At 44.1% G+C, this 21,013-nt stretch overlaps 1 protein-coding gene across 1 annotated transcript; it reads right to left on the minus strand.

The window, feature by feature from the left end:
- Positions 1-5,871: 5,871 nt before the first annotated feature.
- LOC149300962 (nonsense-mediated mRNA decay factor SMG8) lies at positions 5,872-20,484 on the minus strand. Its single transcript, XM_089484494.1, has 11 exons — positions 20,387-20,484; positions 19,283-19,405; positions 17,996-18,182; positions 17,235-17,333; positions 16,878-16,990; positions 16,731-16,793; positions 16,008-16,104; positions 11,240-12,758; positions 8,147-8,292; positions 6,688-7,569; positions 5,872-6,069 (listed from the first exon to the last, which is right to left on the minus strand). The coding sequence occupies exons 1-11, from the start codon at positions 20,482-20,484 to the stop codon at positions 5,872-5,874; spliced, it is 3,525 nt and encodes a 1,174-aa protein (XP_089340620.1).
- Between the last annotated feature and the right edge of the window lie 529 nt (positions 20,485-21,013).

The following is a 21,013-nucleotide window of genomic DNA, read 5'->3' on the forward strand; positions in this document are numbered from 1 at the left end:
TTACCTCGGCAGGCAGCGGGTGGTGCTTTATTTTGTGGGGCGGCCTCGGTTATGCAGTTGTATTTCTGTTGACTTTTCCGGTTATAACAGACACCAAGCCGTCTCCCGTAACTCCAGTGTTTTGCTGGAAAGTACCCAGTTATTGCTCCCAACAAGTAGCTCACGGCGCCGCCATGTTGTCGGGTGCGCGCTCCCGAGTCCGCACTCCCCTCTCGCACGCGCGTCCACGAGATTGAGGGGCTCCGAGCGAGTCTCGTGCCGCACCGGCCGGGTGTCAAAGGAGGGCAGTTACCGAGCAGCTGTTTTCACGGTTTGTGAGGACGACACGGCAGTCAGTGTGAGCTGTATCCACAAACAGGGACTTGTAATAAACTTACAGTTATTGGGGGTTATGTACAAAGAGCATTGGTTTGGGAAAAGTGATGGAATCGCTCCAATGGTTGCTATGACAATTCCATCACTAAATGTGCTCTTTATCCACACGGTAACCCCAGGGGTGGCTCTAGTTTTTCAGGCCCTAAACGAAAATATTTATGGGAGCCCTTCTTTAACACAGATGATTAAAGTTGTTACTTTCCAAACAACCTGTAAGTGACCCCTTAAGGCCTGTGCAGCTGAGTAACCTATATTAGACTGCAAATGAGAGCCATTTGGCCCATCTTAGTGTGTCTGTTTTTTATTAACCTTAGATAATCCATGAAGTATGGTTAATGCATTGATATTTTATTGGTACAGCGCCGCTGCTTTAGGTGACAGACAGGTGGTTAGCCTTGTGCAGCGCTAATGGTTCGGTGGGAATGAGATCTGTAGATCTTTACCACTTGTGTTCTATGAATATGATGTCATTGTGAGCTGTCATATGGAATTCCCTTATGCAACCCAACATGGTAACATCCATAAAAGAACCTGTGGCTCCCAGAAATTCACAATGTGAGCAAACCGAGAAGTGGCACATTGTCTTTGAGGGTCTGCTCTTGTTCTTTTAAGTATTGCTATCTCTGTCTATCTTTACTTGGATCCTGTTTCTCCACTAGAATACCAGCCAAATACTTTTATTTTTTTACAGCGGTTGAACCAACATCATCTCAATAAAACCAAAAGATGTTCAGAGGACTATGACCCAAACACGGAGTAGCAAACAATACATTTTGGGGTACTGGCTGGGATCCATTGTCTTCGTTTGATGAATATTTTTCATTGGGTGACGGTGCTCCTATATGTGATATTTTAGTAATAAAGAAAATATTTGGAAACGCCCTTGCTATTTCTCTTAATTTTACAATGCTGGTAAATTTAATAAATAGGTAGAAAGTATGCAGGCGCTCCAACCATTTTCTCACCAAGGGTAGACATCAGCAGGTGTTGGGGTGGACTTTTCATTATGTCACATAGAGACTTCCAAAAGTTTTGTCTGCATTGAGAAACTTTGTCTATCGTTGTGGCTAATGGGCAGTACCCCCTATATACCACTCTGCCCCCAAATATGCCTTATACCTCCCTATATGCCTCTCTGCCTCCAGAAATGCCCTTTAACCCCCTATATGCCACTCTGCCTCCAGGAATGCCTTATACCCATTTCCCCTCCCCCCGACTTACCAATGCATCCCTAAACTTGTCCCCTCCCTGGTGTCTAGTGGGGGCAGCTAGTGGACGTCTGCACAATGCGCGTAGACAACCTCCCCTTCTGCCAGGCGCTTCTATGACTGAGCACTGGAAGGTCATGTCACGCCGGTGCTCCATCAGAAGTGCCGGATCCACTGCGGGGGATCCTCCTCTCTGGCAGCAGGTGAATGTCTGTGCAAGCCCCAGAGGAAGTGCCGGCAGCAGCTGAGGTTATCAGAAAGGAGGATCTATTTGAGGTCTGATCATAAGACGACCTTGAATATAAGACGCATGGTATTTTTCAGAGAAAAAAACCTTGTCTTATAATTGAGCAAATACGGTATTTTAAAAACATTTATACATTAACAACCTCTGTGAAATATGCAACCAAGTCTATCTGTTTTAGACATCTCATTTTAACTACATACAGATTACATATGGACACAGGAGATGCATCGTCAAGACTTACTCAGCACCCAGACAGCACCCACAGTTGTCTCTCTGGTCTCCTTTCAGACTGGCTCACACACACCCTTTATTCATTCTATACCCTTTAGTAACATTAATGGATGTACTGACATCTCCTACAAATGCCTGCCCATACACACATACTGTACATACACACACACACACATTCACACTTCCCATTACACATAAACATCCTTGGCCTTGCATCCATGCACTTGCTTGCCCTTATGCTTTTAACCTACAAACAGTCTCTCTCTCCTCATTCCCTATCTCCTTTTCTCATTACGCCCCCTTTATCTTTCTATTTATCTCTCCCATTCTCTTTGATCCTCCCCTTTCTTGCTATCTCCCATTTCTATTTATCTTTGCTGACCCTTTTCTTTTCATCTCCCCTCCTGTTTCAATTGAGCTATCTCGTCACAGGGGTTAAGCATTTCGGGCACAGTCAAGGTCAGCAACTGCGATTACAGTCTGCCACAAAGAGAGGAGTTATAAAGGAAAAAGTCTTTAACCAAGTTCACACTCTTTGCAAGGTCAAATAACTAGGCAATAATTCAGTGGGAGCACCAAGCAGCTCTGAACAGGTGGACGGAGGCATGCAGGAATGCCTAATAGGCAGGGCTGAATCACTTATTTCTAAGGCACGTCGGTCCGATAGGCACACGTTTCCCTGAAAAATAATATGACTAAGACTTTATTATTGCAAGATGGGATGTTGGCGGGTGCTATTAGAAGGGGTATGGTTTGGTAGGCTGGCACCTAATAGTGTTCCTTCTGGCCACTGTACAAGTCCATCATGGGCTCAGTTTTACTGGGTTAGTTTATAGCATATAGCTCAGAGAACTAAAATCCATCGTGTTCTGACTGGAGACATGCAGTTGCCCAGCCTTGTCTTATGTAGAAATTAAAATAGCATGGTTATTTACTTAGACATCATGTTTATAGAGCAATTCTGGTGCAAAAGTTAAATCGGTACCACTTCCATACTCATCGCTTCATATTGAAGTAGAATTCCTACATAACTCCGAGTCTAATTTTAAAGTACTCAAACAAATAAACATTAAAAGCATGCACCTCACTTACAAACGAACCAGGCCAAGTTACCAGTCTAATTACTTAGGTCAATAACAGAAAGTGTATGAATCCCACATACATTAAGTGGCAAGGTGGAGTACTTTTTAATCACTTATTAACTTGTCAAGTGCTGACAGCGGAGTGGTTCATTCCAATTTACTTGCCATCCTCAATTGCAAACGCACTCCCCGTTTGCCATGGAGATATGTTCGGGGAACTATATCTCCCGACACACGGCATACTAACCTCCAGTCAACTCTATTGCCAACAATTCATGATCTGCAACATTCCCAGAGGTATTAAGTTAGTAGGCTAACTGCATCGTTTAAGGCAATTAGCACAACCGTTTCACAAATAGTGCCTGCAGCATATCGCACTTTACTGCATTTTGCTTCTTTTCTTACTTCGATGATATAATTTATACTTTGATAAAAAATAGAACGAAGCCAGGTAGATGTAGCTACAAATATTTATCATATGTACCTGTATATAACATGTGCTTCTTTAATCACGCCACATATATAAAGTTGAACCACCAGCCACTGTCCATTTTATATTATGTCACACAAAACATTCAACGCTTACAGTACTTACATTTATTTATATACAAATCATACACAATGAGGGCATGTGATAACCATTCATGACGTTTAACAATCGAAACATATTCTAAACTCGTATGTATTCAGTAACCGGGTTGTGTGCAGGATAGTCGAACATTTTAAAATATACGCGGATGATAAATGGCTACTCCTTGTGAATTTCTTTTGTAAGAGCGAAGCTGGCCCTGTGAAGAATTCTTTACAATTACACAGGATCGTGTTGGGGTTTATCGAATACCGCCATTGTGTTGCTTCAAAATCTAGGTTACCCTAAAGGGGCTGCTAAAATTTCACTCATCCTTCTAAATTGGGAATCACCGCTGCACACGTTCCCATTTTATGCTGAATACCATTCCATAATCACATACGATGTGCTGTCACTCTGCGGGGCATATATTTTTCTGTATCTTCAGCAGATGGCACGTAAGGTAATAAAACAGCTGTGCAAACATATTACATATAAGCGAATTTAAAGATTTGGTGTGTAAATGTCCTTTTTTCTCTGATGTCAAAGTGATTTTCATAAGTAAGCGTGACAATGTTACATGCCTTCAAGAAGGAAAGCTCTAAAACGTCAGTAGCTCTGGGATTACTTTATGGTAATAGAAAAGTCCATTACTGTAAATATACACACACAAACATATATATATATATATATATATATATATATATATATATATATATATATATATATATGAGGGTTTCCGAGTACTGAATTGACGAACAGGCTTAAATGGTACTCTGTTTTTCACGGCTGGACCGGGGATTAAAACTGGCCCTGACACTTTAAGGCCAGCAGCCAATACGAGATGTGCAGACACGTGTATCAAACCAGTGGATGCACCCCTAGCTATAGGATACGCCACATAAATAAAAGGGTGAAATGCGCTATAGAGCAGAGGACTGCATTGGGACGCGGGTCCAGCCAGAAAACTTGCGGATGTTTTTTCAGGTGTTGCAGTCAGTCAGACACTGTACCTGCGGGTTCTGGTAATCCTGCGCACTCCCGCAAGGCTGCCTTCTCGTTACTCCCACACAGCGTCTCTTGTCTTGTTCCACCCAGCGAAGTCATGTGATGTCACTTCCTGTGACTCCACTGTTTTCCTGGGCGGAACAAGAGAAGAGACGCTGTAAGGGAACAACACGAAGGCAGCCTTGCGGGAAATATGCAGATCAGGTAAGGGAGCAGGCAGGATTGGACACACGTGTTGCGGGAGCGGGCGGGACTGGACACACGTGTTGCGGGAGCGGGCGGGATTGGACACACGTGTTGCGGGAGCGGGCGGGATTGGACACACGTGTTGCGGGAGCGGGCGGGATTGGACACGCGTCACCGGTGGACACACGCATCGCGGGAGCTGGTGGTAATGGTCACAAAATCAGCAGGAGCGGGATTAAAAAAAAAAAAAAAAAAAAAAAAAAAACAGTCCCGCGCAGGGCTCTACTATAGAGCCCTGACCCACTGGACATTTGCTCACTTTGCCAATGGCCACTCCAGGCCTTGTGGCCGCCGTTCAAAAGTACAAATCCATATGGCGATTCCATACCAACTTCATTTCTGGCAGTTACATAAATGCATCCACTCTATTAGAAACGGGCAAAATGTTGTTCATGTCATAGGTTATTAAACCAGATTCTGGGTGGTGGCTTAATACTCTTTGGAAATAATATTGAACAAATAGGTGAAGAATAGCCATATGGGACAGAGCTTCATTTAGTATGTAAAAACCCACTGTCACAAATCTTTGCTTTTTTTTTTGTAATGATTTTAAATGTTTGCCTCCATGTCACTTTATCATTCTTAATACGCACAAATATAAATTGTGCAGAGTAAATTCCATTTTAGACATTATTTAACAGAAAATGGGACAGCAGCTTCAATTTACTGTTTCTCAATACAGACGAAGCCTTGGAACTCTGATGTAAATTGCTTACATTTTAAGAAAAAAAATGAATTGTGAAATATCACACATGGCAATAAAGGAGGACATGATTTTAACGGGGAGAAAAACCTGGATCCCAGAGTTCATTAACGATGACATGCCAGTAATCAAAGGCATAATCTAAGACTCAACATGAGTGGCATGATGCAGTATAGCGCCCTAATGTGCAGAAAGCTTGCGTTTCATTGAGTGACAGACTTTAATATCCCTCGCGTGACCTTGTAGCTCATCAGCTGCTGGTTTTCCTTTGGAGGGTAACATGGACCGCGTTCTGTGACATATGAGAAAGGTAATCTCAGAACCCACAAGCCATCAGGGGGCAGTATGATTTCCTGCTTTTCAGGATAGAAAACCGGGCACGGAGGTGGTCCGGGCTGCACCTAAAAACAAATATTGACAATTTATCAGTCAAACACCAATCAGTAAGAATTCCTCTTTCAATATGAAAAGGTTAGTAACACCCGAGTCAAGCTAAACGTATTAAGTCTATCAGCATGTAGTAGGTGCAGAATCAGAGGCCTAAAATCTAACACTAAAAGTATTGTAGGTAGCCCTCTCTCTGCTCCTTCTGGAGAGGTGCATAAACAGGGTCATAAAAATATATAAAGGGCCATTCATTGGACAGCCATGATACACGATTACTATAGTCAACCCTAGTAATAGATGTGCAAGTGTGTCAAATCCAAAAAGGCCCTGAAGAAATAGGGCAAAGTACAGAAATAGGAAGCAACAAATTATTTAGTGGAAAGATACGATCACCTTCCCCAAACTGCAAGATCTCAGTAAGGGAAGAACAATTATACAGAAATCGTTCAACCACTGTATATCCACCCTGTTAGGCCTCCATAAATGTTTTACTAGTTTATTATTTTAAACTTAACTATACTATATTGCATATACTATATCTTTTGATACAATAAGCTGCTGCAGCTGCGTTTTACCAGATTACACCAAATCTAAAAGGTCTAAGGTGAAAACGTATATATTTGGAATCTTACCTGAGGATTTAATATAATGTGCAAAGGAGCATCTGGAACCACAATAAACAGTCTCATGAGCTGAGCATAATGCGGTTTCAGCCCCCTACCCTGTGAAGGGGAGAGCATATATAAAGGCATGTCACTGTTCAGGGCTTTAATTGCCGATTCCTTGGGTCCATTTCCAATCACCTTCATGATTTTGTCAGGTGCAGAGCACATAAACCGACGTCCTCTGAAGTCCTCATACTCGAAACCTACAAAGGCTCTGGCAATATCATCTCTTCTTCTGCCTCTCCCCATCACCACTGCACTCCGCTTTCCAGGGACGGATTTATTAGGTGCGGGCCAAGAGTTGGTGTCCAGGTCCCCATCGTCCTCTGCCTTTGTGCGGATAACAATATCCCAGGGCATTAGATAGCTGGTGCCTGGGATGAATCCAAGCTGATCTAATCCTGTGTGGAAGTTATAAGCTTTGGCAGGCCCAAGTTTTACTAAAGACCAACTGGAAAACTTGGGCAAGAGACCTTTTGGACAATTTGAATGCATCATTCCGGGAAGGTATTCCACAGTGGATGCTTGACGATCCACTAAACTGGGCCTTTTCTCACTTTTGTCCTCGGCCCCATGCACAGGAGCTTCTGCATTGTCTCCCCCTGCTTGGGGGTCCGCTGGGTACGTTCCCAGACTGTCAATGGACTGGCCAAGGCTCAGAGCCAGACTTAGGCTAGTACTTTCTCCCTGCGTTTGGGGTTCCTTATCTTTTAGCTTCTCTGCTTCTGCCTCTCCTTCTGGTGGAACCGGGGAAGCATCATCTGTGGCAGGGGCCGGGTCAGTGGTGCTCGGCTGGAACACTGGAAAGCTGATATGCTCTAGCTTTGCACAGCACTTCTCTTCTAGTATCTGTGGAACACAAAGAGCTCTTAAAGAAAGGTTTCTACCCAAATATTATACGCCTATACCAATGCTTTGTACACAACGTAAATATCCTAAAACTATAAGTAATGTCAACATAACAAAAACTTATGAAGAAAAAAACAAGACAGGAGTACCTGTGTTTTGTTTTAGTTTGTTTAGATATAATCCTCTCTAAGCGACAGCGCTTGGCACACACTTTGTTGACCACAAGTGTATGGGAACCTTTGATGGACCTTAATACTCATATAAATATTATTGCTAGTCCATCCTAGGCCACTAACTCTGTTCTTATACTCCTGCGTGTCTTCAAACCTCACAGGAAGAAGAGGTATCAATGTCTACACTGTTGCACCAGACCGATCATTAGTACATCTCCATAGCCATCTCAAATTTTGGTTGCCAGAGTAAGTTTTTCAGATAAATGAACACAGCTGAAATGCAATAACGTGGACTGTTATTGTTCATCATAACACATACATGCTTGTGCTAGACGTAGTTATGGCTTCTATCAACCTCCTCTGTATTATGACATGCAAACTTTTATTCAAACAATGCATAATACCTCATAGAAATCATAATTGGCACTTTGAATATCAAACGGATCTTCGCGAGGTGCCTGTTTTCTTCCACAGTTGCAGCTGCCAGTTGACCGTGCCCGACTATTGTGAAACAAAATTGGAGGGTTCCTCTCTGGCTCAATTTTTTCTCCTAAAATAATTTAAATGGTTAGTACTCGCGTGTACAAAGAGTAGAGACAATGGGGTCATGTATAACAAAGGGAACAATGATGCAACCACCAACAGAAACTTTTCACCTAGCCCATGACTAGCTTCCCCCCTTAACCGTAATCCAGGGCTTGACAAATTTGTTGGGAATCTAGGCGCCAGCTAAAAAAGTTAGGAGCCAGGATTTTTTTTTAAAACCAACAGTTGGTTAGGAGTGATCGGATCATCATCAGCCCACTTACTAAACTCACAGCATTTGACCTGGAAGCACCCTGGACTTTCAGGTCAGTGCTGGTTTTTGTTGGTTATTTATTTACTTTTTTTAATATAATTATATATATCAGGGCTGAAACAACGAATCGATAAAATCGATAATCGATAACGGAAATCGTCGTCGACGATTTCCGTTATCGATTAATCGAGTGATCGATTCGTTGTTGGAGCACTCGGCTCCTTTTACTTACCTCCACGAGCGTTCCCCGCTTCTGCTACACGCTCTGCAGTCTCCGCCTTCTTTTAGTTGCGTGACGGATGTGACGCGTTCCGGAGGTAAGTATTCTTCATGTCTGTGCGGTTCGCTCTGTGCGAGTGGCTCCATTCGCACAGAGCGGTTCGCGGGGGTGGGGGTGGGGGGGCAGGCCAGGGTAGGAGACTGAGTGCAGGGCAGAGTGGGGGTGGGGATGCAGTGCAGGGTGTGAGTGTGGGGGCAGGGCAGAGTGGGGGTGGGGATGCAGGGTGTGAGTGTGGGTGCAGGGCAGAGTGGGAGACTGGGTGCAGGGCAGGGTGTGAGTGTGGGTGCAGGGCAGAGTGGGGGCAGGGTGTGAGTGTGGGGGCAGGGCTGGGTGCAGGGCAGAGTTGGAGACTGGGGGCAGGGCTGGGTGCAGGGCAGAGTTGGAGACTGGGGGCAGGGCTGGGTGCAGGGCAGAGTTGGAGACTGGGTGCAGGGGCACAGTGCAAAGTGCTGGGTGCAAAGTGCCAGGGCTGGGTGCAAAGTGCTGGGTGCAAAGTGCCAGGGCTGGGTGCAAAGTGCTGGGTGCAAAGTGCCAGGGCTGGGGCAAAGTGCTGAGTGCAAAGTGCTGGGTGCAAAGTGCCAGGGCTGGGTGCAAAGTGCTGGGTGCAAAGTGCCAGGGCTGGAGCAAAGTGCTGAGTGCAAAGTGCTGGGTGCAGGGTGCCAGGGCTGGGTGCAAAGTGCTGGGTGCAATGTGCCAGGGCTGGGGCAAAGTTTCTTGAACAGTAATAGTCCACCTCTTTTCAGAATGTTTGGGGTTATTTTGTTTCATAAATATTGTGTTTGGGTTCTTGTACTTTGAAAATATTTTTTATTACATCATAACAAAATAAGAATGTTAATGTAAATTTTAAGTTGTTTTTTAACATCCAGTTCATTAAATTATTTTAAATAAACGAAAAATTTGCATATTTTTTTTTTATCCGATTAATCGAAAAAATAATCGGCCAACTAATCGATTATTAAAAGCCCTAATTATATATATATATATATATATATATATTTTTTTTTTATCGCTTTCAATGCTGATGTTCCATTGGAGCACAGCATTGACTGATATTTAGTCCCCACAAGCTTGTGGGGACAAATGTTAACCCCTGCAATGCCACGAATGTATCATACACAATTGTGGAATTGAAGGGGTTAATGCTGCACTGTCGGTCTCATGGAGCGATCAGGCAGCAGGGGGGTGTTGGGGCTGCTCTCCACACTCATGTGGAGACCAAAGAACCCTCTCCCCCTGTCCCTGAAGCTGCCTCTGGCAGCTGGGAAGCAATTGCTGGTCTATAGACCAGCCATTGCAGGGGGAGTCTCTGATGACTGCTGTAGGCTTCCATGCCTACAGGAATCATCACAGGGCTTGTGGGGGCTCGTTTTAGCTGTTGCTGGCTTGCCTGGGCTTCCAGGCAGACCACCAGCAGCAGAGCCCCTTACAAAACGGGAATTAACCCCTAAATGCCGCGATTGCGGCATTGAAGGGGTTAACTCTGCACTGTTGCTCTCATGGAGCGATCAGGCAGCAGGGGGGTGTTGTGTCAGGTCCCCACACTTGTGTGGGGACCTAATCAACACTCAACCACCTTCCCTGAAGCTGCCTGTGGCAGCTGAAATTGCGATTGCTGGTTTTCCTGCAACCGCATTTTCCGCCTACAGGATCTCAGGCTCGGGGCAGACAGCAGCGCCCCCGCAATGCACTCTGGCATTTAGGGGGTTAAAAGGCATATTATGGGGCAGAGTGGCGTATAGAGGGTTAGAAGGCATTTCTGGAGGCAGAGTGGCATTAAGGGGGTTAAAAGGCATGTCACAGAGCACTCTGCCTACAGAAATGCCTTATGCCCCCCATTTAACACTCCCTCCCCCAAAGTTACCAGAGCTTCTGAGTCCACGGTGTGCAGCCGGGGCAGTGTGTAGAGCTCTACACGATTCGCGTACACAACTTCCCCTGCAGATTCGCGCAGACCTTCCCCGGCTGTCAGAGGTGTGTGTGTGGGGTGTTGCTTAGTCCGGGCAGCGTGTAGAGCTCTATGCGAATCGCGCAGAGCTCTACACACTGCCCGGACTAAGCACCGGGGACTCAGATGCACTGGTAAAGGGGGGGGGGGGGGAGACAGGAGGATCCAGGTCCCCTGCATCGCTGCGGGGGATCTGGATCTTAGTCTCATAGTCAGACCTAGTCGAGGTCTGATTATAAGATGACCCCGATTATAAGACGAGGGGTACTTTTCAGAGCATTTGTTCTGAAAAAAACCTTGTCTTCTAATCGAGCAAATACGGTAAGATACTTTCTAAGGGATATGACCCTGCAAAACACAAAAACCTATGTTTGAGGGGTATTACTGAATACTGTATTTTGCTGAAAGGCAGAAAATACCAGCAAGACCATGCACTCCTTATACTATATCAAGGTGGATCATACATCTACCTGACTTTGGGAGCAAGTGGAACTTGTGCACACAGTGCTGATCTGTCAAACTCCTTTCTTCACAAAGCTGGTGACCACTGCTCCAAAATTTGTAGCAATCTTCATTAAGATGAATGGCATATTTCTGGAAAGCTGGCCCCCGAGCATGCTGGCTATACACCCTCAGGGCCTGTGCGAGTTGGTTTTTGTGCACGGTTGTTGTGTAATTATGGGGAAGATTTGACTGGTACGCGCTGTGCGCCATAGGTAGAGCTTTCTGGCATCGGTTTTCTGAAAACTTGGTATCTGCGTCTAAATAGCTTTCCAACACTTTCATGTTTGCCAGCAGTTTTGGAGGAAACCCCCCTGGAAACGAGGGAGGATCATCATCTTTGTTTTCAATTATGACTTCATACAGTTTCAGTGCCACAGCAACCCACTTATTGTAAGTTGGAAGCTCAAAATGAGACGGTTGTGGATTTCTACCAACGCTGTCATCAAATCCCTTTTTGGTGAGAACCAGCTCTACATGTTGGAAAAGGAATTCTCTCAAGGTGCAGTCAACCAACTGGCCAGACAAGCTTGTGTTACTCTCGACTGTGAAGGACAACTGCCGTGTGTGTCTCATCATCTGATAACGTCTCGGCCCGGATATGGGCACCATGGATTCTGTATCTTTCATAGTGCAGTTCTGCCTCAGTCCTTCTAGCAGCATCCCAATAGGGTCTTCATCTTGATCGGCCACGATATACACGAAGGCCTGGTTGGCAGGCACAGTGAACAGGCAGTTAATGCTTTGGTTGGTGAGCACCCGGCTCTTCCTAAAGATGCGGTAGATCTGATCTTCCAGCGCATGCTGCAGCCGTCTCTTGGGCGAGTGCTTTTTGGGCTTCTCGGTGGTTGTTGGCCCTTGTCCCCTTGCCTCTACTTTGAGTGCTCCGTTGAGCTGGAAAACAAAGAGCAACCTGGGAGGACATGGCCGGGCATTGAGTTTCCAGTCCAGCCCCACTGTGCAGTCCTTGAGGAGAGGCTTTAGAGAGGGAAGCACCTTCTGCCTCAGACTGTCCAGCGCCCTGAACAGCTTCTCGTAGGTGATATCGAAGCAGCAGGTGGGGTGCACCAGCAGCAGGATGTGGCACACAGAGAACAGATAGAGCAGGTGCATGCAGTACAGCTTCTCCTCATCCTTCCACCACTCGTGGGCCTCTGCGTGGGGAATCCCCTGGCTCAGCTCCTCGCAGGCCTTCAGCAGCTGCACGGTGTCACTGATGCCAGTCAGCAGCAGGTAAAGGACCCGGGAGTCCTGTTCGTAATAGGCCTGAAAGAGGCTGCGATCCCCGGGTGTCTCCGGCGGGCGGTGAAAGAGAGGGAAGACGTGCCTGTCGCACAGCGAGTTCACCAGGGAACATTTCTCCCAGCTCCCCTGCAGCATGGCCGTCTTCCCGAACACTCCGACCACGCAAACCTCTTCATCCTTCCAGCTGGGCTCTGACTCCGACCGCAGGAGATCCCGCAGGATAAACGGGCCTTCCGCTGTCATCTTCATGACAGCAGCCCACCTCCCCTTTGAACCCTATCGCGGGCTGTGCTACCCAGGGGAACACAATTACCGGCGCGCTGTAGCAGTGTGTAACCAGTGAAAGCGCCCGGCCGGAAACACGGGCAAAAGACGGAACCTTGTTATCGGAGTGCAATTGGGCGTGTGCGCAGCTCGCCATCTAGCGGTTGGTGTAGGTGCTTGTACATGCACAGGAATTTCCAGAGGATACATGACAAGCAGGACCATTGAATCAGATTGCCAGGGAAATAGAATCAAATTATGAATTGATTGCAATGAGGATCAGATTATAAAATAGTATAAGAAATGGCTTCTCTGTCCAGAAGTTAAACACTTAAATAAGTTTGCCCCCACTTGACAGTCTGAAATTTTTGATTGCACGTAAAATCTCATTAACAAATCAGAATAATCCTGCAAAATTCACGGTGCACAAGGGAATCACAACCCTTAATGGACAGTGTATTATCAACCTTATTGCCAAAACCTAGAAAAATCAAATGTACTTCTGGGGTGGTCAATCTGTCTAGCATTCCTTTTGTTGACAGTCTTTGCTTTACTGATGGAGATTTCCCCTCTGTAATGGCACTAGCGAGCAGAAACTAGACACTCTCTGTAGGACAACCATTTGAAATACCGTCTGCTCTCGGCTGTGCTCGCTGTTAGGCTAGAATGTACATTGAACTAGCCAGGAACCAGTATGGGTTCTCAACAGGGAATTACCATTACCCTGCACTTATAGCGGGAGCTCTGATGGAGGCATGAACATCAGACCCCAAATGTGGGATAGAGAACAAGAGCTGCACCAAGAGCCCTGGTGTAGTTGGAGCATCCACAGGTTAACACAATACCTGGCTCACTGTCGTGCCCTCACCAGAGGTGCGGAATAGCTCTTGTCAGCCAAGATAGCGGGAAGCTTCAGGGTCAGAGAAGGCCTCTGCAAAGAAAGCACAGGGGCCATAGTGCTGAGGCTGTCTCTGCAAGTTACCTATCATTAAAAGCATACGCACTACCTTTCTAACCAAGGTACATGTTGTGGCAAATGGTAATGTGACATTGTGTTAGCGCAGAAAGTGTCACCTATACATAGTGTAAGCACTATTGAAAAATAAAGCAAACAAAAACAAGCCAATCTGAAATATTAATTTATTTTATATATATAAAAAATTCTGATCATGTTCCAATTAAGAACTTATTAAAGAAAGTATCTGGTTATATATACAAAAACTTGCATTTAACCTCCTAATAATAGATGAAACAACCCATTGACAGTGAATTTGTTGGGAATAATGAATTGTCTCCTAACAAGTTGCTCTATGAAATGTGGATATCATTAATACCGAAGTAATCTTAGCAGCTTAGTTGTTGGACTGTCAAGTTAGGGGATAGCAGTTAAATACACGTAAAGGTACATATCACTTCACAGATACAAAAGATGAAAGTTGAAGTGATGTGTTTTCCTAGCGGATGGATAGTTGGACTTTGGGACTTCCACCCCTTGTTACCTCTCGGTTTCAACGTGGTCACAAAACCATAGCAGTTTATATAAAACAAATCTGTCTGAAACATAAGATCCCTCTTACCCTGACAGCTGCATGGAGCATTTGGTCACGGCCCGATTGGTCTTGTATTTTAGAATGTGCACATGTAGTGGCTGCCAGCAGCCAGAGGTGTTCCTGGTAGGGGGGATCCACTGGGATTGGTAGTCACCAGTGGGGTGAGTTTTCCCAAATAACCATACCTGGGAAAAATCTCTACACAAAGACACATGGCATAGCCCTATATGCCAGGTGCTGATCTCTGCATCTAAACCCCCACTCACTTTTCCAATACCCAGTTCATTTGGACCTGGGGAAGCCAACAGGTATCTTTTGGGCTGCTTCAGAATAACAGTCCCCCTGGCAAGCAGCCAACATAGTTAGCAATACTTGGTGAGCAACCCGTTTCTCACCCATGACACCCAAACATTCCTTTTCAGATTCCTTGTGATCCTGCCTAACAAGCACTGCCCAATGTCTGCAGTCTTATTCTCCATCCCGCATCACAAACAGGGATGTGAGATCCTTAAGAGAAGAAAGCTGCTAAATATCCAAATTCATGTGCTCTAAAAATTAGGGAAATTGCTCAGAAAACAGCATTTCCAAATAGATATTTAAAAAAATAAGCCTTAGCTTCATTATAAACAGTAAAATAATACAAAAATATATATAAAAAAACATATACAACATGTCTTAGGAACATTGATGTACAATGCTATTCTGCACCAAAATTGCAACACTGATGTTTATCCTCAACACAAGTTAAAAAGCATGGGGGGGGGGGTTGGACATCTGATATTTTCCAAATATATATATTATAGAGTATATACAGTATATTTAACAAGCATTACTTTCATTTTGTATATTGCCCATATGTTAACTTGGCAAAAAACAAACAAACAAAAAAAAACCACACACAAAATGACGTTAAAATATACGTGGGCTACAGCTGTACAGTGGTCCGTGGGATTCCCGTGCAATACATTCAGCGCCAGTGTGATGAAAACAGCAATATGGCATTCAAAACACGTTGTTACCAAATTATCAGCGTCTTCATTCAGTGGTTCTTACCCAGCAAAAAACAAATATATTGCATGCTGACTTTAAAAAAAAAAAATAAAAACCATTTTACAGAGCAAAGTATAGCCAACCGGAGCATTTCCCAGATTTGCAGGTTTAAAGAACGTCTTCAAAGCTTCTGCTTGCTGGGGATAATCTTAAAGGAGAGGGGGTTTTTGGGTGAGCCAACTGTAAAAAATAAAAAAATAACTGAAATGTTTGTTAAATATACACTTAACATGATGGTACATTTCTAGACTTAATTGTACAAATACATATCTAGCATATATACTTTGCACTAGAATAAAAGGGGAGTACATTAACTGCAGTCATATAGTAAGGGTGACTAAGCCTAGTACTGCAGGTTCAGGGGGCTGGTAGACCCTGGATGCAAAAACGGGGGACAGATCGCCCTATTGGGTGATCAACCCCTCCACAGTCTCGCTACTCAAAGGGCTGGTAAGAAGGGAGATCTCGGTGCGGTGTAAAAGTGCAGCCTTTCTTGGACTTTAAGTTAGCTTACTGTGGATCTTCCTAAATGTGATGACGTTGGCAGTAACGGCGGTTGTATGGCCGCATTTGTTCTTTTCCATAAGACAAGGAAAGGAGCTAAAAATTGTTTAAAAGTTGAACTTGCCTGAAATTTCTGCCTCAGAGCTCTTGTCATCATCGGATTCAGTCCAGTACCATTTTCTTTGTTATCACGGTCATATATCGGGGTTCCTCCAGGGCTTCTAGAAAAGCATATACACATTAAAATGTTTAGCGTCTCTTATCTATATGGTCTTATTTTAGTTTTATCATTAATTTATTCACCATGCTTTGTGGTCATTGTGTAACTGTGCATTACAAGCATATGTGTAGATCAAGATAAAAGGGTTCACATTTTGTTGTGACAATCCATTTGGAACCATATACACATTCATTTCGATTGTAAGGTTTTATTTGTAGATTTTGTTTTTAAGATATCTATTTGTGAACATGGATAGACGAAAGTAGGGCCAGGCTGGCAACAATGGAGCGGACCTGGCACTTTAAAGGTCAGCGGCCACTTGATGATGTAAGTGTGTCCGACGGCTGCACATGCACGGCCGTACGTTACATTTGTATGCTTTCGTAGTGGCTCTCGCCAATGGTGGCACGCTGGAGCATGGGATCTGCTGCTGGAGCATGGGATCTGCTGCTGGAGCATGGGATCTGCTGCTGGAGAGGCAAATTGGGGGAGTGCGTGATGCATTTGCCCAGCGTGCCAAATGGCCAGTCCAGGTCTGGATGAGATAATTACGGTAATTTGGTTTTCGGTAGCCGCAGAAATGTGTAACTTGCAATAAACAGACAGTTGAACTGTCATGGCGATTACCTAACCATGTTGATCTTTCTTAGGCGCCGTCTTAAGTCTATTGGGCTTTTGCTTGGAGTTCCACTGTGGATGTTAATCAGATGTCATTATACACGATAAGAATAACAGTTTATTTTGCTTTTAAAATGTTATTTAATCTATACTTACATAAAATAGTTTGTGAGGCGCCGTGGGGGCATCTTTGAGCCATTCTTTAGATTTACACCTTGCATTTCTGATATGGTGACTAGTGGAATACATTCTTTTAGATTAGATTCCATCTAAATAAATAAATAAAACATATTTTTAACAGAATCCGGTTTTTGTGGGGGGTGATACACATTGATATTAATTTCCAGAATTGAAAGATAAACACAACCCTTCGCAATACATTAAGTATACATTATTAATGAGTTTCTCCCTAGAGTGACTTGCCTTGGTTGGCCCAGCATACTGCATTTACCAAACATAGCAACAAAAATCAATTCACAAACACAATCTCAAGTATTCTTTTGGAAAATATACCTTTCGTTTCTCAAGATTGGTTCTTGTCTTCCGTAACTTAACATTAAGGAGATCTTCGAGTCGGATTTGTAGGGGTCCATCTTGCCCAGCAGAGGCTTCCTGAAAAGCAGTTCAGTATTACTATACGTTATCAGATTAGAAATACATATAATTTTGCATAAACAAATGATGTATGTGCATTTGGACAATTAACTGGGTGTGAATGCTCATATATATATATATATATATATATATATATATATATATATATATATATATATACACACCGTACATACACACACACATATCTCATTATATTATATTCCAGTGGGCAGATCAAAACATGGACTGCAATTTTTTTCATAACTCACAAATCCTATTATTTTATTTGTTGGCTGTATTATGCAATATTTGGACCGAAAACCATCTGATCTGACATAACAAGCCTTACCGAAACCAATAACCCTAATGTGCAGAAGCGCTCTCTTGTAGGCCGCCTGCATCCACTCGGAAAGCGTGCTACAGATCATTTAACCCCAAACGCCAGAGGAGTTTGCAAGACGATAAAGCTGCGTGCTTCCATGCAAATTGGAATCCGCGAAAATACATTTTGTTTTAGACCATCCTCTGCAAAATCGCTGCCCACCGAGATAATGAGATGGTAGCGGGCTCACACAAAAGCAGCACCATGTGTGCCGTCACAAAAGCACTTTAGCACAATCGCACATGCTATTCTTACCTTAGCTGCTCTGTTACGCTCAACTGTTTTCAGAACCGGAGGCCGTTTTTGTAATGAAAAGACAGGAGCTGGTGGTGGAGGAGGAGGAGGAGGTGGTGGTGGTGGTGGCGGTGGAGGAGGAGGGGGTGGAGGTGGCAGGAGGGATGTAGGAACACACTGTACTGCCAGCGGTGCCACAATAGAGGGTACATTTTTTCCATGATGGCACATGCAGCAACAACGCACATCTCCTAAGTGGGAATTAGTGTGCTTATCCTGAAGGAACACAGATAAGTATTTTACAAAGGGCAAAGAAACGTACATTGATATTTTACTTACACTTTTTTATAATGGCAATATCAGATTAAAAATAGGCTTTAAAAAAATGTTTTCTTTTGCAAAACAGTCTTACTCATCCAGATGGACACAAACCAGCATTTAAAACAATTATCTTTTTACAAAACACAATAGAAAAAAATAAAAATATACTGTAAGTGTACATATTGTGATAGATCACCATAGGGGCCTACCTTTCCAACTATACTGAGCTGCATGGCACTAGGAGAAACCACTTTAAAGGATTTTACAAATGGCTGCATGACATGTCAAAATCTGGTACTCTGAACAAGCAGACATTTTGGGAAGGGTGAGGCCTCAACCAAGACAAACAGCCTTTGAGAAGGGTAATGTTTATTAGTAGGTGATGCAGATTGAAGGCTCGTCTGTTGGACAGTTGAGGTACGCATTTCTGGGTTGACTAGGGTCATCATTTTACATGTTCCTGGATTTGTCTGTTTTGTTTTTCTTTCCTGACTTTGATATAAAGAATAAAAATAAAGTAAAAATACTAGAAGCTTGGTAAATAGTTTTCCATGTTTGATTTCCATTAACCATTTCAGTACTGAACATGTTGCCTACCTATTTGGTACAGATACAGTTAAACACAGTCCCGTGGGATGTAGTGCCCCCCAGTCTTTGCAACAATCCTGGTTAAAGATTAATGGTCTAACGGGATCTTGCTAGACCACCTGAAACAATTACACGACCCAGTGCTGGCTGGCAGCGAGTATAGAGTGCATACGCTGTGCCAAAAAGGAGATGTGTCTGGTTGAACATATCTCCTGCAAGCTTGGGAGACTTGGGGGGGGGGGTTGTAGTATAAGAGATCATGCACGGAGTGGGGTTCTTCAGAATGACCCCATGTATTTTCAAGGGGTAGAAATCCAGCATTTAAACAGGACTTAAAATGTATATGATGGCTGGAGTGCTAATTAATATCAGGCTTTAGATTTGATATTGATTACCCCAATCCTTTGGATGTTCTATCTAAATGAATGAATGAAAATCTTACCTTAAGCGATGAGTGTAGCTTGGAAAATTCTGCTTCAAGTTTTTGTAAACGTTGCCTAAGCGTGCGTAGTTCCCTTTGGCAGATGAGTGGTGGACAAATTGTATTTTTGACCAAAATAAAGTGCTGCCAAAAAGCAAAATTTCACATGATTAAAGAATATACGAGACAAGCCAGGTCTAATGTCTTATCATACGGCTTGCGATAAGACAAATGTCAATTTCCAAGAGAAGAATAACCTAGTTCTCGTAGGTTCTACATCACTCTATTTAAAACGCTAAAAAGATTTTCATGAGACTTTCCCTTTAAGTGTAAATAAGAAAAGGCGCTATAATTCACATATTGGATAACGTTATAAAAAGCATCCAGCTTAATACAGTTGCTTAACTCTCAAACCAACTTCCTTCTATAATTTAACTTGAGCTTTATGGACAAGATACATTAAAAAGATGGGAAAAAGCTTCTTTTTTTTTTTTATCTCCTTTTGCCCCGGCATACCTTTTGGATAGTGCAGTGAACGCACCAGTACAATGAGATGAAAGCCTTGACTATTGAATTCACTGCATTCCTTGTTCGAGGGAATCTGAACCATCCGGTGGGGATCAGGTTAGCGTGCCAAGGCTGCTTTGTGACGGTTTGATCTGGTGCCCTGGAAGAGAAGAACATACCAACTGAAGTAGCAGCTAGAGAATCTGAAAATGGACCTGCATATAAAGACAGCGCCGGGTACACTTCTGTGCTATCCTCTCACCTGGGGCTGTATGGACACTGTAACTTGGCTATTCTATGAATTGCCTCTGCAAATGAGGAACGTAATAAACTCACTGCTGTACTTCATGCAAATAAAAAAAATCATAGGTGAACTGATATTCTTGCTTAATGTCTTCTCTTTGGGAGGGTATACAATGACTCAACATGTACTGGCTGCCATTCCATAACGCACAGCTGCCAAAAGCATAAAACTGACCAGGACCCTACCTCTTGGTTGCTCCATATAGTACCCTAATTCTTCCGACTGCTTTCAATTGATCAACTAGAACAGCCTGCCTGATTAAATTAATAACTGTTATGCTATACACAATTAGATTAGATGAAGCCCATACTTACTGTTCTGGCTCGTGTTTGGTAGCCCCAGATTTACTTAGTAGCCACTGTCTCCTTTTGTATCTGGCTGGCCTTCGGCGTGCTTGCAGGAACTTTGCCATAATCTAAGAATTGTATACAATTACACTGATAAAACATAGGAAGGAGTGCAAAACGAGCAACACAGCAGCCCTAGTTCATAACAGTCAACCCGGATGCTCAGCAGTGTTAGCGTGTATGCATATATGTGTATGTACCGTATTGGCTCGAATATAGGCCTATATTCGCGGCCTATATTCGCGGTCTAGTGCCCGACGGCCGGGACATGCAGTCCCGGGCGCCGGGCAGGCAGCGGGGTTAGGATACAGATCCCCCGCAGCGGTGCAGGGGACCTGCATCCTACTCCCCGATACGCTCAGACAGCCTCCCCTGCCATCACTTCCCACGGGGGGAGTGCCAGCAAAGGAGATTGTCCAAGCGCATCGCACAGACGTTCACCGGCAGCGGCGATGAGTGTGAACGACCTCCGCTGCCGGCACGTCTGCACGATGTGCTTTAACAATCTCCCTTGCCGGGAATTCCCACAGGGGGAGTCCCGGCAAGGGAGATTTTTAAAGCACATCTTGCAGACGTGCCGGCAGCGGAGGTTGT

The sequence above is a fragment of the Sceloporus occidentalis genome, unplaced genomic scaffold, assembly GCF_023333645.1.
Source record: "Sceloporus occidentalis isolate IW3139 unplaced genomic scaffold, rSceOcc1.0.p SCAF_22, whole genome shotgun sequence".
Lineage (NCBI taxonomy): Eukaryota > Metazoa > Chordata > Lepidosauria > Squamata > Phrynosomatidae > Sceloporus > Sceloporus occidentalis.